Source organism: Babylonia areolata, chromosome 22 (genome assembly GCF_041734735.1).
Source record: "Babylonia areolata isolate BAREFJ2019XMU chromosome 22, ASM4173473v1, whole genome shotgun sequence".
Taxonomy (NCBI): domain Eukaryota; kingdom Metazoa; phylum Mollusca; class Gastropoda; order Neogastropoda; family Buccinidae; genus Babylonia; species Babylonia areolata.
In genome coordinates, this window is record NC_134897.1 from 34,754,974 (window position 1) to 34,773,079 (window position 18,106).

General features: G+C 41.5%; 1 protein-coding gene across 1 annotated transcript; it reads left to right on the forward strand.

The window, feature by feature from the left end:
* Window positions 1-949: 949 nt before the first annotated feature.
* On the forward strand, window positions 950-17,610 carry LOC143297110 (uncharacterized). Its single transcript, XM_076609282.1, has 6 exons — window positions 950-1,067; window positions 2,919-3,093; window positions 4,191-4,263; window positions 8,197-8,318; window positions 15,241-15,528; window positions 17,511-17,610. The coding sequence occupies exons 1-6, from the start codon at window positions 950-952 to the stop codon at window positions 17,608-17,610; spliced, it is 876 nt and encodes a 291-aa protein (XP_076465397.1).
* The last annotated feature ends 496 nt before the right edge of the window (window positions 17,611-18,106 follow it).

The window sequence follows — 18,106 nt, forward strand, 5'->3', positions numbered from 1 at the left end:
AGCACGGTATTTTCATTGTGCAACGACCTGCTTTAAAATCACACTGCATACGAGTCAGACTATGAAAGGCATGTGTGTGTATGCATGTGCGTGTGTGCGTGAGTGCTTGTGTGTGTCTGTGTGTATGTGAGGCGTCCACTTGTTTCCAACACTGACAAACACCAGAACAGTCAGCAAGTCCGATCTTCGACTGAGTTACTCTTTTAATTTGATTTCGCACAGTCTGCAATGAGGTGTACACACCAGTTTCTATAATATTTTTTGCTTTATTTTTCACAAAGTTTTTTCTTTCTTTTCTGGTCGGACATAATATAGGGTCTATAAGGCCCCTTCTACGTCTCACTGAGTGGCGATACACTGACACAACACTGACACACGCACGCACACACACACACACACACACACCGATTGATCACCCGGCTAGCTGACCGCGCCGACCGACCGCCACTGAGACAGACAGACACAATAAAGTGGCGTATCCTTCATTGCCGTCGATCAGTAACGCGATATCCATGCAGAACGCAACGCAGATTTCACATGGGAAACTATTATTAAATTGCAAAGTAAGCTGCAAACAAGCCCTTGAACTGCCGTCCACAAATCAGTAAAATCCACACCATACGGATGACTGATACTCTCAGTGAAAGATCTGTTCCAACCAAGACACAGCAGGCAATGATGTACGAACACAATCCTGTCACCGCCTAACACGTCAGTCCCTGGGTAAACTGTGACAGAGCGAAACTGGTATTGCTTTCTTTCTTTCGTCTTGGCTGCGCGCGAGTCGCTTCGAGGCACACGGGCAATCCGGAAATCATTTCTGGTAGCAAACGGCCATCACATTAATCTCCGGCATCGAGCGACAGCCGGCTAGGATGCTATCCCCCCTCCCCCCCCCTTTTTTTCTCGACATTCTCATCAGTCCCCCAGCCATGCCAGGTACCACGTGATGACAGCCCTGCAGTCGGAGGTATGGTGGCTGAGACCGTCACTTATCTGCTGGCGTCAGGTGGTTCCAGACGTGGTACCTGTCCAGCTGCCCCAAGCGTTCACGGCATCGGGAAAAAGTAAGTAGACTTAGCGGGGTTGGAAGGTAAACTGAAACGCGAGCACAAAATGCTAGACGGAGAAAACATATACCACGTTTGAACTTGAATCATGGTGATAAATTATAGAAAAATTAAGATGAAATTAAGATACAAAGTATGATGAAAACAAACAAAACAAAAATAAACTGATATCATGTAGGATATCAGTATCACTCGGAGTAGCTCAAGGAGGCGTCACTGCGTTCGGTCAAATCCATATACACTACACCACATCTGCCAAGCAGATGCCTGACCAGCAGCGTAACCCAATGCGCTCATGTATGAGAAAGAAGCATAATTATGGTCGGATAGGATAAGACAAGTATGTGTTGGAATATGTATCAAACAGCCACAGAGAACAGAACATGGAACAATTGCAATGGCCAGTCCGAATTTAAACACAGACACAGACACAGAGCTGTATGACAGATGATGCAGCCTCAATAGCCTCATGAATTCAAGACAACTTGTTTTCGATCCTGTGCACGACGACAGCCCACAAATAGCACGTAGGCTCCATCATTGGCAGATATGACCTAATTTCATTGTTAGCTGGCAAACATGGAGATCTTTTCATAAACAGTTTTGTGCATAGTTGTGTTTTTATGTATCAATGAATCTGTTTTATGTTTCTACTACTTTTTGTGTGCTTTCTTGTTTCACTTTAGGTACTGGATTGTAAATCACTTAGAGATTGTTCATGCTTGAGTTATAGGGCTATGTAAAAAATTATTATCATTATTAGTATTACAGTATTATTATTATTATTATTATTATTACCTCGCCGCAGAGGCCGTTCTGCTTTAGTCTTTGAATTCGATCTTAAAATATTGTTTTAATTTTGAGTCAAATGCTTCTGATCAAATTATTCTTCGCAGGCACCTGTTCCTTTCTTTCCCAGTTTTTCCCCACTCCTGAAAAAGACGAAATGACGTCACTCAACATCACAGCGAACACCACGTCATCGGCCTCAAGCGAGCTGTCGCAACTGGGAAAGTCGAATATAGCAGAATGGTTGGATTTGATGGAGATACTGAACAGTACGTAAAAGATTGCCTTGTCTTAATATTCACATTGATTTACGACAAAATCAGCATTATAAGCAAACACACACACACACACACACACACACACACACACACACACATACACACACACACACCCTTGTTGATTCAGTCAAGGGACGGTTAGGGAGTGGTCGGAACTCATAACTCAAAACGTTTTTTTTTTTTTTTACTGAAGGATTAAGGATTTTAGGCATGACCTATTCTTCCAATCTGTCTTGCTAATTTACATCCATTATTAAAATATATATATATATAAAATAAGAAATAAAAAATTATATATAAAAAAAAGCGCAAAGGAAAGGGGAAAGTCTTCAACGCAGAAGGGCATTCAAAATGAAAAACACCACCCAGCCCACGAAGAATAACAGATAGGAAAGTGAGAGAGCGAGAGAGAGAGAGAGAGAGAGAGAGAGAGAGAGATGTCATCGGAACAGAAATACCACAAACATCTGGATATCTAAAGGCACACTATTGTTACTGTCTGAAATCCACGTATGAAAAGTGCAACATACTGCAACATACTGTACACACACACACACACACACACACACACACATACACACACACACACACACACACACACACACACACACACACATACATACATACAGACACACACACACACATCCATATGTACACACACACACACACACACACACACACACAAATACATTATATATATATGTGTGTGTGTGTGTGTGTGTGTACATTCTGGTACGATGATGGGTCTAACGCTTCCAATGCGTTTACTTTGTGGAGTCAGCTTTGAGCAGGGACAATGTCACGTGGTACAGCAAGCCCACCGTTGTGGTAAAGAGCACGACGATACCCGAGGTGGTGTATCCGGCCACAGCGGTGCTGCTGGCACCTGGGCTCCTAGGCAACGTCCTTCTCGTCTTCATGTCTCTTGGAGATGAACTCAAGATGTTTTCCTACAGGTATATCTGTGTGTGTGTGTGTGTGTGTGTGTGTGTGTGTGTGTGTGTGTGTGTGTGTGAGAATAGGATGGGGGTGGTAGAACGGAAAGTAGGGGAGGGGGTATCTCTGTTTCTAACATGTTTTCATTTTTAGGCTACGGATCTACCTGTATACTTGAATAAATGTTTTTCCCTGGATGCTTTTGTTTGTATGCGGGGGACCTGGCGACGCATGCGGCTTGGTGTGTGTGTGTGTGTGCGCGCGCGCGCGCCGCCACCACCATGTTTGAGTGCATTTCTTGCACATATGCGCGTTGGCGATGAATGATATTGTGAAAAATAATCTGAGGGTATTTTTTCTGCCATAGAGCATCGTTACAGTCATAATAATTACAAACGAACTGAACACAACAGACTACGTTTACAGTGATTTAAAGAAAGAAAGAAAGAAAAAGAATTGTCTGAATGCCAAACAACATTGCTGTCTTTGTCCAACACGAATACATTCGCTTGTCATCTAGCCGATCGACGACGAATCCTTTCCCATGGCTATTAAAATCAAAATCAAATTTCAAAATGACTGTTTTCAAAACAAACTTCAGTCAGCTTCAGAATAAGTTAATAGGCTGAATGTGAATCCTCCTGGAAAGGTATTTGGCCGATTAAGCTGTTCTCAGCCTCCCCCACCCCACCCCCACCCACCTCCCCCTGAGCCCACCCCATAGCCTCAGTGTCTGTCTCTTTCTCCTTCTATCTACCCCCCCCCCCCCCTCTCGCTCTGTCATGCTATCTATTAAGTGTATGCTCATATCATTGCTATGGTATTCGTGTGATGCTTGTAATTCCAACATTACATTGTACATGTGACACACCCCTTCATAATTTCGAATTATTATGTCATACCCCATCAATTATTCATCGCAGTGTTATGCGTCATATCACCGTTGCAGATCACACCGCATTTCATGCCATGCAGCGTATCCTGACTTCTGCTGGCAACCTCTCTTCCTATCTGTCAGTATCGCTGGTACGGCTTACTCCCGATTCAGGAAAACAGTGCTTTCCACACTCGTTTTAATGATACTGTACAGTGTGTATTGGATCACGTTATGTTGCAGTGTGTACCTCGTCTGTGCCAGCATCACAGATTCTGTGTCTCTTACGTTCATCTATGTCGACATGATACTACAGGTAAACCACAAACACACACACACACACACACACACACGCGCGCGCGCGCGCACACACGCACACTTACATGCACACATGCACGCACCCATACACACCCACACAAACACGTCTAGAACGACCAATAATGCACTGCTTGTAAATAAGCAGAGTTTTGATAATTTATCCAGAAATGAAAGGATCTGTGACATATGTTCCACAAACGCCATTGCTGATGAGTTTCACTGTTTGTATGTGTGACAGGTTCAGCCAAAAATGTTAACCCAGGTACTATGTAACTCGCCCAAAACCCGTTTGATTCCAGTTATCTTAAAAAAGAATCCCTAACAAACGTTATGTATGTATGTATTGTTAAAACGTGAACCCTTTGTCTCTTCCGTACGTTTCTCTTTTCAATAGAATTTTGTCAACTGATAGGAAAATAATTGTAACAGAATTCACTTTAAATACTGGACAAATGTATTTCTGGTTAGAGATGATGAAAATGGATACTTCCTCAGCTACACATGCTTTACAGAAAAATATAACATCAGTGTAAATTATTTAGTGCATATGGATTAATACGTTCGATAAAAAGTTTTCTTTAGTCACTCATAATATTCACCTTAGCGATAAAACCTGCAAAGAAAAACGGAAAGCACTACAAATAATATCCCACATCAAGAAAAACTCGAACAGTAAAATTTAAAAAAAAAAAAAAGATTATACTTCTTGAACCATTTTTATTTACAACATAAATTCTTTTGTGAAATGGGAGCATAATTTAGATACTATCGTTAATTGGGAAACGACCATGAAACAAAAAAAAAATAAAATAAAAGATGAAATTGAAATGGTTTCAAATTAGAATTTATCCTAACATTTTAGTCACAAACAAAATTCTGAAGAAAATGGGCTTTACAAACAGTGAAATGTGCAATTTCTGTAAAATGAGATAGATTCAGTTCAGCATTATCTATGGTTCTGGAGGTTCTCTCAATTGTTTTGCAAGGAACTGGAGGAAGATTTGAAGGAAAGATGTGATATTGCTCATACATTAAGTTAAACATAGAATTAGTACTCTTTGGCAATGATGAAATTACAAAAGTAGATGAAACTTTCAACGACATTCTTTTTTGCAAAATATTTTGTCTATAAATGCAGAACAAATAAAATCAAACCATGCATAGAGCACTTACTGGATGATTTAAGGAATAACCATAAAGGAGAAAGATAATATACATTCAATGGAAATATTAAACACGTCTTTACTTGAAAATGGTGTCCATATTTAAAACTTCTTGAAAACAATAACCCATAACAAAATGAGGTGAAAGATCAACAATAATGAAAGCTCAACGATATATTATTATATTTGAAGTGTAGATATATGTGAATATGTGAGTACGCGAGTATGTAAATGTATATGTACGTGTATTTATATGCATGCATGTATCTGCATTAATAATGTTTATCATGACTATGTAATGGGTGTATTATGTCTTCGTATATGGATAACTAGAGGAAATGTGTTGATACATATGATACTCCAAATGTATTTTAGAAACCAATACATGGATTGTATTCCTATCACAATACGTTGCTGGACCCATATTAATTCAGAAAAATGCCCTTGATTCTATGCTGATGCTAGATATAATGTCTACTACTTGTCATACCATTACACTGCTATCAACACCTGATGAAAATGTGTCCACCTTGACCTCGAAAAAATGATAAAAAAAGGACAGAATTGTGTCTATAGCAAGGGAAAGACAACTAGTTTACTCGAGTGGGCCTTTTTGTTTGTTTTGTTGTTGTTGTTGTTTTACATCACTCAATTTTGTTTGTATGAGGCGTGTAAAGGATACCTGTGTGCAATGTTTGAGTACCCTAAGTGTGCACATGAAATAAACAAAATACACAATGCTGTATCTATAGAAGAGAAGTTCACATTTGATGTATGCTACACAGGCAATGCAAAAGAATCACAAATTTATTAAATACGAATACCTAAAAGACATGAAAATGCTCTAAATGCTAAGTTGATGTCAGCATCACATACAATAGTCACAATCATCCACACGAAATAATATCAATAAGAGAACAGGCATAAATTTCACACTATATGTCGCGTGCAACTTTTCAAACAAAAGTTAAGGCCAACTCTCAAAGCCTGGAATAAACAGATAGAAAAGATTTACTCCAAATACTTTTAACACGAATCACAGACACGATACAATAGGACACTGATACTTAACGATTAGACACCACAAAGAAGAAGTCTGTTCGCTTTCCTCTTCAGCATGGGGAACACCCAAAATTTTCCCTTCGTCACCCTCTTCTGTGACAGTTTGTCTTTTTTCAGTAATACTCAACTTAGGAGGTGTTGGGGGGGAGGGGGGGGGATAGAAACTGGCACCACACCGTTTGTAGTTCGTTGTCCTGGAAGGTGGACTCTGGTGTTGCGCTTGGGGAAACCCGTCCACCAGCGACGCTCGAGCTCCCCAGGCGGAAGACGGCCACTCAAACAGCGGGGATGAAGTCGGGTCTCCACACAGGGAGAATGGAGTTCCCTAGACAACAACCTAGAATCCGCGGCTAAGTTCTAGTTCTAGTTCGGCTAAGTTCTAGTGAACTATCCACGATTTTGGTAGGATTCCGCCGCCGTCCATCTCGGGGCGGAAGGGGAATCACAATAGCACTACGTTCCATTATCATGGACAGTGACTCATTCACTCCCATTAAATCTCATCATGGTCTACTGGCAAAGCAATCTGAACAAATAATTGAACGGTTTTCCAATCTTTCTACGAAATATTAATTCCCGAAGTAGTTTACAAATCCACTGAAAATAATCTCACAAATGTAGGCTAGACCTGTACTTCACTGTTTCCACATTCAGAACTGGGAGAAATAGATTGAGTAATTTTAGCACATCAAACAGAATACGTGAGGTAATTTGAAATTGTAAATTTAGAGTGAAAGTAATACCGAAATAGAGAATAATCAAACACTCAAGCAAAAAACCACGTGTCAGTTTCAAGCAAACTCGTAACGTTCCAGACTAGGAAATAACTGTCTACGACAAAAATGAGAGATTAAGCACATGTAACGTCAGACAGTAAAAATTCAGGTAACAAACACATGAAGAGCAAAAGCGACTAATAATACAGATACGTATATTTTCGGACGGCTGTACAACAAATACTACAAACTGCAATATCATTTTACCAATGCAACGACTCTAAAATAAATGAATGAATACCTCAACGGTTTCTGAGCTCCGGCCAAAATACCGGCTGAGCGTCCCTCTCTATAGGACCCTACACTTGTAGACCTGGCCAAGTGTCTTGCTCTACTGACTAATGGTGCCGGTTTTCCAAATGAAGAAAACTTCCCATAGCTCACAAATCTGAAATTTGCACGTCATGCTTTCCAGTGCAACACGTGCATTCCATAGGAGAGGGATCTACCATAAGTGGCAGCGTTCACACACACGCACACACAACCCTCCTTGTCCGTGACAATCGAAAACATAGACACACGTGATTAATGCCAAACTTCTTGCCTTCTTAGTTTGCTTTGCCCTAAGGCTTAGGGACAACATATGAAACTTCTTGCCTTCCTGCTTTGCTTTCTTGCCAAAGGTTCAGAATTGATACATGAAACTTGTAAACCTCTTGTCGTATCTTGCCTTGCCCTACCCTAAGGATGAGGGACAACACATGAAATGAATTTCTTGCCTTCTTACTGTGCCCTAAGGTTCAGCGGCAACACACGAAATAAACTCTTTGCCTTTTAACCTAAGGTTCAGTGACAGCACACCAAATAAAACCTCTTGCCTGCTTGCCTAAGGTTCAGGGACAGCACATGAAATGAATTCCTTGCCTTCTTGCCTAAAGTTCAGCGACAGTATATGAAATAAAACTTCTTGCCTTGCCTTCTTGCCTAAAGGTTCAGGGATCGGGTTTGAACGCCATTCTCAACAACCTGGCCTCTTGCCTGGTCACCAACTTAGTCTTCCAGATTGCTGTCAGCATGTCACCCTGGATCATGGTGGGATTCAGTCTGGACAGGTCAGTGCCCGCCCTCCCCCTCCCCTCCCACACACACACACACATCTACCCACCCTCTGCTTCCCTCACCGCATCATTCCCCTATCCGCCAGCTCCCTTTTTTGACTCACTTGTGTAAACAAAATATGTCCGTGTGATAAGCTGGTGTTCAATTCTCTCTCTCTCTCTCTCTCTCTGTCTGTGGTAAACTTTAACATCGTCATTTTCAATGTAAATACTTTGTCTGCCAATACCAAATGATGGGGAAAAAATCTTCAGTAGTCATATCAGCAATAGGTTGTAAGTCTTCCGGATTGAATTGTATCTCCGGATCACTGACACGTTAACGGTTTATTTCGTTGTGGTTCCGAATCCTGAAAATGGTTGGGTTTGAAACCAGCATGACCTCAAATTTTCTTGTTCGCAATTAAAAGGAAAAAAAAAAGAGAGCAAATTCTGACAGAACACGTACAGTGACACTAACTACATCATCGACGTGTTTACTGCACATGAATATTTTTAAGTGGATACTGAATTAACAAGAATGTACTATAAACAGAGAAATTGAATGGACCTTGTGTGTAGTTTCTGCCGGAAACTGACCCTGTCCAAAACGATCTCCACACATGTGAAGAAAGCGGATACATGCAGTGTTCTTGAGGTGATGGGGGGGGGGGGGGGGGGGGGGGGTGATGTTTTAGTTCAACAGAAAATAATCAGGTTGGTTGGTTGGATGAGTATTGTAGTCTGTTCACATGATTTGTTGCTGTTGTTCTGGTTGTTTTTGACAAGCTGGTGTTCTTTCCCTCAGTGTGCACGGAGCAGTGGCCTAGTGGTAATGCACCCGACCAGGAAGTGTTCACGGGTTCGATTCCCACATACAGACCTGGAATTTTACTCGACTTTCCACTGGACTGACTTGTGGTATGGGTGCTAGTCATTCAGATGAGTCAGTAAACAAGGGTCCCGTGTGCAGCATGCCTTCAGCGCACGTTAGAAAACCCTCGGCAGCAAGAGGGTTGTCAATGGGGCGGAGGGGGGTGGGGGGGGGGGGGGAGAATGAAAAAAGGAGAAGAAAAATTCACTTGTACAGTGAAACAAATATACTTGCAGACAGAAAAAAAAGAAAAAGAAGAGGGTGATGCTGCATTGTGGCGACGCACTCACGCTGGGGAGAGCAGCCCAAGTTTCTCACAAAAAAATCTGCTGAAACAATTATACAACACAATACATACTATATACAATATAATGGTAATATTGATAATGAATGACATTTGTATTGCGCATTTAGCTAAGTAACGTTAAACTCAATGCACTGGCACTTGCCCATTTACACACAGCCACACCTGAAAATGACAAACCACACACACACACACACACACACACACACACACACACACAGAGCTCGAATTAACAGTTGGGAAATATATGTGACGCAGCACGCGAAAACCCCGCTAAAGTCGGAATTTATCATTTTTTACACTTGTATACCTTCTAAAAGTTTAAGAACCACAGATTAAAAAACAAAACAAAAGCAGAATGGATCTATCTGTCATAGTTTTTTTTAATGATTTTTTTTCTACGTTCTTGTGCCCCAGGAATAGAAATGGAGAAATCGGCTCATGAAAACCCCCCCACATGTTTGTGTGCCTGTGACTTAAAAAAACAACAAGAATTATCCATAATATCTATGTGGTGTCAAAACATTCAGAACTGAATAAACTTTAAATTTCCATATGAAAGAGGCACACGAAAATTCGTCTTTTCACTCTGCACTACTCAAACGAAGACAATTTTGGTAAGTGGAGGAGTGACGTCATGCAATACATGGAAAAACCCACACATTTGTCTGCCTGTAACTTTAAAACAAGAATTTTCCTGGACATAATATGTGGTGTCAGACGATTCAGAATTAAGTGAATTTTAGATTTCGATTTGTCAATTTTTTAAAAATATTATATATATATATATATGTATGTATATATATATATATATATTTTTTTTTTTTTTTTTTAATTTTATTTTTTTTTTTGTTGTTGTCAAAGGCACAGGGAGAATCGTACTTTCTCTCTGTACTCAAACAAAGACAAGAATGGCAATTGGAGGAGTGACGTCATGCAATACAGATTGTACAGTCACAAGAGAGCCGACGTCGACAGTGATTATTCAGATATTTGACGCCCATAAGCTGATACATGAACCTTTCGAACTTTGGTTTAGATCCAGATCAAACTAACGTTTACTAACTGCAGTCATGATGTGTATTGCCACATAATCAGCCGACGTGAAATCAGCCTGGAACATAGACTCAATGATTAGTCTCTATTATGGTATGGAAGCGCAAATCCACTGAATGTTACAACTGAAGTGATGATCATGTCGTTTGTATGCAGCATTACAAACAGTTCCAGTGTCTTGACAAAGATTGAGATGATGTGTGAGAGTAGTTGAGGGAGTGAGAGCACGTGCATTCGTGCGTATGTGCTTGTGTGCGCGCGCGCATGTACACTATATGTGCGCGTTTATGTTTTGTGCATGCTCGCATGTGTACGTGTGCGTATGTGCGCGTGTGTACGCGTGTGTATGTGTGTGTGCCCACATGTACGTGTGCAGTTTATGAACGTTTGTGTGTATATGTTTGTGAATGTGAGTGATGGTAAAGTGTGAGTGTTCGCGCGCCCACGTGTTTTTCCTGTAAGTGTGAAAAACATGGCGAGTGTGCGCATGAACGCATGCGCGCGCACACACACACATACAAACACATACATAGGTCTGTGGGCAAATCCGCACGCTCCCGAACACAAGAAAATCTTGCATTGTTCGGATTGGAAATGCGCGTTTGATCCGCCAATCAGAAATTGTCGAAAGAAATGGACTTGCCCGGTGTGACTGCCGAAAATATTTCACCAGAATTTGCTTATGGCATGTTTGTTACAAGTTAGTAAAGTCGGAAAGTCGCGACAACAGAGGAAGTCTGAAACTTTGACGGATGATTTAAAACAATGAAATAAAGATGGATGTGGGTGATGAAGATAGGATCGTTTCGTTTGCAGAACACAACATGACTTCGAAAAACACTAGTATCGGATGATGATACAAAAATATATGTATCAGATTCATATCAGTTCTGTTAACCCCCGCCCCCCTCCCAACACCAACGCCCCCTCCCTTCCCTTTGTCATATTTGATTCGTTGTTGTTCTGCAGGAATCGCGCATAAACCATAGCTTTGTTGGCAGAAGCAAAGGAATAGCACGAGAACATGAACTGTGTAAGCAAACTACTAATGCTTTCCTGATGATGATGGATAACCAGTGTAAATCCCTGAGTACATCGTTGAGCAGTGTATTGCCCTCTTGTTTGATTGTCTGAGCAAGCTGCGTGTCGTCAGCATGGTCACAGCCTCTCCTCGCCATGGAAAAGAAAACTTTGGAAAATACTCCACCCACATCAGCTGCTCTTGAACGGCACACACAGAGAGCAGTTTACCCGAGAGCGTGCTTACATCTGGAGGTAGAACGGTGGAGATTGCCAAAAGGAGAGGGGAATACCGACATTTGTGGACCATTTTACAAAGCTCAAGAAACTTGATGTGAACTGATTCACTGCTCCTGCACAGTGGTGTGCAGAGAAAGGTGCAAATGGTGCTGGACCAACTTTAGGTGCACATTCTTGTGTACATATGACAGGGATTGTCACAAAGACTAAACATTGCCCAGTTGGAAAGAGACAACCCAACCAGTCGAGAAGGGTTTTTCAGTAACTTTGTGATACCAGCTTGATGTTTTAGTTTTTCAGTCAAGCTGAAACTATCAAAATTGTTTATTTGGCTTTATAGATTATGTACTTTGTAATTCTTGTAACCACACATCCGATGACATGCATGTGGGATTTTCATATCAAGAAACCGTCCCCCACCCCAACCCCCAAACTCTTCATCATGCCTCCTTTTTCATTGCCCTTTGATGTCTCGTGAGAGTGATGACTGAATCAACGCCCGACAACCCCACTGTGACACTTGTTCAGAGCCATTAGTCTCTGCTACAAATCTCCTTAACAATTTCCGAGATATGGCCTGGTGTCCTAATGGTAGATGCAAGCATGCAGCAACCGATCTGGTGCTGTGATTGGAATGGACTAGTCACTTTTGTAATTCTTATGAGATTGTGCCAGCCAGTCATGATCCTGTAAGTGTGTTATTGTATCAGTAGTTTACAGTAAAAATCAGCTACCATACCAGAGCACAATCTGGAAGAACAGGACCTTGGCTGATGGGTAAAAGCAGATTTACAAGTTTTTAAACTTCTGAGGACTGCTGTTAAACATTCATTTTATGTGCTTTTTAGTACCACAGCAAATATGATTTGAAACGAAGAGAATGGTCTCACTGTATTTCCCACATTATAAAATATACAATAGCACGACCTAATAGAATACGTGTTGTTGTTCAGGCATTAGAGATATCTTCCAGGCCTAATTATGGCTGCTGACCTTATTGCAGATTTAATTAATCTCCTGACGTGTGGCTGATAGACTTTAAACAACACAAATTCAAATAGATTCTAGGTAATCAGAGTGTTTATGAATATAGCTAATACAGATCTAGCGCAGCACAGTATTTGTGTGAATGGTTACAAGTAGCGCGATAAACAAACACTGTTTTGAACAGTAGTCACCGTAATGTAGTCAGTACGTGTAGTGACCTAATTTCAAGACAAAATTTAGCAATCTTAAGAAAGTGATGGTAGGTCTATGTGCCTCAAAATGTTCAGATAGTATCACAGTACATGCGTGCAACACATATTTTCATTCAGTTGTCTCTGGCTACAAATTATATATTTGTCTTCAAAACATTTTAAGTGAAAGGGTTTGCCGGTCAAGGTAATCTGGTTTTACTGTGACCAAATTACATGTTCAGTGCTAAATCTATTAAGCAAGTGTCTGAAACGAATAATATAGATAACACAACACACTGATTGTTTGAAAATCAAAGTGATGCTCAAAGGAAAGTCAACATTTAGATCTGCAGTAAGTGACGTGACCAGTGCGTGAAGGGTAACCTACTTTCATAGCTATTTGTAGCCAAACGAGGAAAGTGTCAAGATGCCTATTGCCTGTATCTCGGGTGTCCCCAAAAAAGTGAACCGCTTTTTGACAAGTATATAAAAGCAGTTAACTTTTTTTTGGATGTTCAGATTGAGTCACAGTTCATGTGTGCAATAGGTCCTGCTTTCACTTCACTACCTAACTGTTGGGATATGTTGAGAATTGCTGCAATCCGCTTAGAAGATGTTGTTTCCGAAGACGCCATATTTGTTTACTTCACGTTAAGTCCAGGGCAGATACAAAAATGGTCCAAATGTGAGCAACAAAACCGTTCTTTTTACGATAAAATAGAAGAAATCATACTCATCACACTGATGTAAAGTTTACCGCTGTAGGTGGGCGGGAACATAAATTTTGATTTTCAATAATTATTGTTCACACTTCTGGCCGTGAGAGAGCGCCTTACAAATAGTCGCAAGGTAAGAGCATGCAAGAGTTACGAAAGCGTCGTATAAAGGGTCACCAGAGAAAAGCGTTTAGCGCTGTGCAGTACATGTGACTGATTGCTGCCGCGCTGATGTTGTCCTATACCTCCGTTAGTAGGACACTGCGGCAGACGACAGATACCGTACAGAAAATAATAGAACTCTTTGGGGTCAAAAGAAAAGAAACATTTTTAATTTCATGTACTTTATACTAAATTGGTAGAAGACGCAAATTTGGTTTTATGAATGTTTTCCAGTTTCTTACCAGTCACGACATTTCATAAAGAATGAAAACAGTATTATTCTGACTGCAAAGGTGAATTTTCGAAGGCAGCACGGGATCATTTAGTTCGTAAGTACAATTTTGTTGACATTTTACGCGATGCACAAGAAATACTTCATGTTCTGCTTATTAACGCGTAGAATACAAATACCTAAATACGTGTTAACCATGTTTGTTTGGATGAACTTTGTCCGCGGAACACTGTCCAAACAATTAATTCAGAAAGCATGGAAGGCAGATGATGGCAAAATCGACCAACATCATGTCTTGATGTGAAAAGGACGGTATGAAATACATCTTTTTCTTGGGAAATGAACCAATGTTTGCAAATGTGACTCATGAACCTTGGCGCTGTAGACACGTCAGTTTAGCGTGGGAAAGAGAATGCATGTGGCTGGAGTATGAAGGTGGCAAAATGAAGTGCATCAGATAGTCATGAAGAGCAAAGACTGCCTGGAAGATGAAAATGGGTCAGTCTCCAGAACTTTGTTGGAAATCGGGGTCTCTCAGTCTGAAGTGTTTACAATGATTATTCAATTTTTTCACATGTTATCAAGATTTCAATTGAATAGAGAAATGTCTGCAACAATTTTGTGAGAAACTGTTTTGTTCTTGTGTCTTAAATGTGTTGAAAATTATTAAAAACATCCAAAATTTCAGCGCCATTTTGTGACATGTCTTTGTGTCTGAACTTGAAGTGGTCAGAAACAAATAAGTACAAATCTGATTAAAATCCAGTACATACAGACACGATCTATATTCATTTGGTGTTATGATAAAGCATTGATCATCAATAAAAATGGTATATATTAAGTTTGAAATATTACGCAAAAAACCCGCGTAACAGACGTAAACAACCCGTTCCACTTGACATGTTTTTCATTCATTCAAATGCAAGCAGATTCATGAATACACTACACGTTCTTTACTTGCAGCAGGTGGTCAACACATCTATTTTCGACAGGGCATACTCATTTTCTGGTAAAAAGAAATAAGAAACACAATACCTTGCTGTTTTATCAATGCTGTTCTGCCATACCGCAGAGGGAAAGCCTTAGTGTACCCCTTTACGCGGAAGTTATACAGTACAATACCTTGTTGTATTATCAGTTCTGTTCTGCCACCTACAGATGGGTAGCCATAGTGTACCCCTTGAAGCGGAAGACGTTCTGCACGGTGCGTAACGCTCGCATTGCCTGCAGCCTGGTGCTGGTCTTCTGCCTGGCCTGCGAGCTGCCTGCAGCCTTCGACATTGCCATGTTAAACGTGGGGCGAGAGTGGTTGTGCGGGATGGAAGACAGTGACATTCTGGTGTGGATGTCTGTGGAGACAGTCTTGAACAACATCCTCCCCTGTTTCTTCCTCCTCTGCTTCAACACCCACAGTCTGATCACTATCAAGCAAAAGATGAATGAGAGGTGGGTGATACTACTTTGTGTTGGTGGTATATACATATATATTTTTAACCCAGTATCATATGGAATGGTGGTTTAGTGGTAAAGCGTTCGCCTGGGAAGCTGGAGAGTCGAATCCTGCACCCACCAGTATTTTCTCCCCACTCCACCAGACAATTAGTGGTGGTGGTGGTGGCCTGGACGCTAATATTTCCAAACAGAGGTCCCGTGTGTAGCATGCATTTAGTGTACATAAAAGAACCCACGGCAACAGAAGGGTTGTCCCTGGCAAAATTCCGTAGCAAAAACACACACTTTGATAGGAAGAACATATACACTTACAGACAGAAAAAGTAAAATGAGCGGCGCGGGCTGCAAGCCCCAGGGACTATTCCACTGGTGGGTTGTAATTATTTTTTTCTCAATCACCTCCTCTTCCCCCTCTTCTCGTCCAGTCTCTCACCCTTTTCCATCCCCTTTGCATGACTGTGCATGTGCGTGCTAACAGAAGCGTACATCAGAATCAATGCTAAAAGGAAGAAGAAGAAGTTTACACTTAGACTGTGGGCACTGGTTCATAAGGCATACGTTTTATCGATAACATCATTATGTTCAAATTAAAACGATGGTCATTGAATTGTATTGTATTACTTTTTTTGTCCCATCGGGTTTCTCGGTGTGAAATCCGGGCTTCTCTCCCCGCGGAAAGCGCCTCACCACAGTGCAACGCCACCCTTTTTTCTGCCTGCACGCGCATTCGTTTTCCCATCAAAGTGGGTTTTTTAAAAGAAATTTCCAGGGGTAACGCTTTTGTTGTCGTGGGTTCTTTTATGTGCGCTAAGCGCATGCTACACATGGGACCTCGGTTTATCACCTCATTCGAACGACTAGCATCCGGCCGGCCACTCAATGTCTAGTGGAAGGGGAGAAAATTCTGGCGAGTGTGGAAATAGATCCAGTGTGCTCAGAAAAAAAGTTCTCTCGCTTCCTAAGAAAACGCATTACCACTAGGCCATCACTCTACTATTGTACTAACCGACATACTGTTCATCACTAACCAACGTTCACACCAAGACAGTATGCAAGCGGTGGGATAGTAAGGTGTATTTGTGGGCTGGTGACGAAGATTATTGGCTGGCTGTGATGTTAAGGATTGGTGGGATGATCACCCCCGAAAGCGGAGTATGGCTGCCTACATGGCGGGGTAAAAAACGGTCATACACGTAAAACCCCACTCGCGTTTATACGTGTGAACGTGGGAGTTGCAGCCCGCGATTACAGAAGAAGAAGAAGAGGTGGGATGATCGTGATAAAAATCAGAATTGGAAGGATGATGAGGATGATGCTACTAAACATGAAGTGGTAAACACTGATGACAGCAATACTGGTGATGACAACAACAGCAGCAGCAAGAAAGCTGATGGTGACAAGAAAGATAAAGAAAAAAAGAAAAGAAAGAAAGAAAAAGGAAATAGATAAAAGAATAAAAAGAATTAAAAGCAAACTATGACAACTAAAATGATAATGAAGGTTCAGACTATGTGACTAACGGAATGTATGATAGTCAGCTGTTTCCAGCTGTGACTACCAGAGGCATCTGCTGTCCTGATTAGATGGCTAGAATTTGATTATAGTTGAGAGTGTCTTGCCCAAGTTACATCCCCACTCCTTCGGCCAAGAGGGTTTCAGGACAATTGGCGTTGGGATGGTTCCCAAAGGCCAACTAGCCCCCAGGGCTGCAGCAGAAAGAGCCAGTGCAATGTTGACTCCTATTTCAGGATCATAGTCCTTCACAAAAGACTAAGCTGTAAATGACTTCCGACAGCAGAGGAGAAACCACTGATAGTATTGGAATGAGCAATATAAAAAAAGACAATTACGTCAACGATGACACAGTATTCTGAGGAGTTAAAACAGGGAAGTCTGTCACATCATTAATTTTCTTATTCTTCTTCTCGTTCGATGGACACCCCATTCTCCGCGATGAAGGCAGCTGTACACTGCAGGTCCTCCACACAACTGTGGAGCTTCCGGGTCACAGTAGTTGAGTCGGGCCAGTACCTCTTCTTGATTACCTCATGGACGGGGCAGGACTGCGGCAAATGATCTGTTGTCTGGTTGTCAGTCCCACAGGAGCACCTTGCTGAGTGACCAATGCAGAATTTAGTGTGTGAGTGGCTGGTTTAGGCGGTTGTGGCCTGTCCTGAGTCTGAAAACTGACATCTGTTCCCACCTAGTCAGCAGGTAATAGGGTCTGTCCTTTTGTGGTGTAATGTGTTCCATCCACTTCTCCTGTTGCTTTCCTTCTCGAGGGAGTCTGCAATCACATTGCCCAGCACATTGCAGTTAGAGTGAATCCATTGTAGGATGACAGCGTGGTTCTTGCAAAGAGAGGCAAGAGCAGAGAAAAGTTCGTTTAGATGACTGTTTTTGATGGACTGTAAGGCCTACAGGATAAACTGGTCATCAGTCAGGAAAACGTGAGCGGTTACCTCGATTTGGACTGCTGCTGTTTTCAGGGCTGCTGCCTCAGCTCTATTGTTGGTGGAGTACAGGACGATAGGGAAGCAGATCTTTTCTTCTCTGCCTGGGAACTGAATGT

Coding starts and splice junctions, on each gene's coding strand:
- LOC143297110 (XM_076609282.1), top strand. CDS start 950: ATGACAGCCCTGCAGTCGGAGGTATGGTGGCTGAGACCGTCACTTATC. Junction 1,068..2,918: donor GTTCACGGCATCGGGAAAAA/GTAAGTAGACTT, acceptor TTGTGGAGTCAG/CTTTGAGCAGGGACAATGTC. Junction 3,094..4,190: donor CTCAAGATGTTTTCCTACAG/GTATATCTGTGT, acceptor GTTATGTTGCAG/TGTGTACCTCGTCTGTGCCA.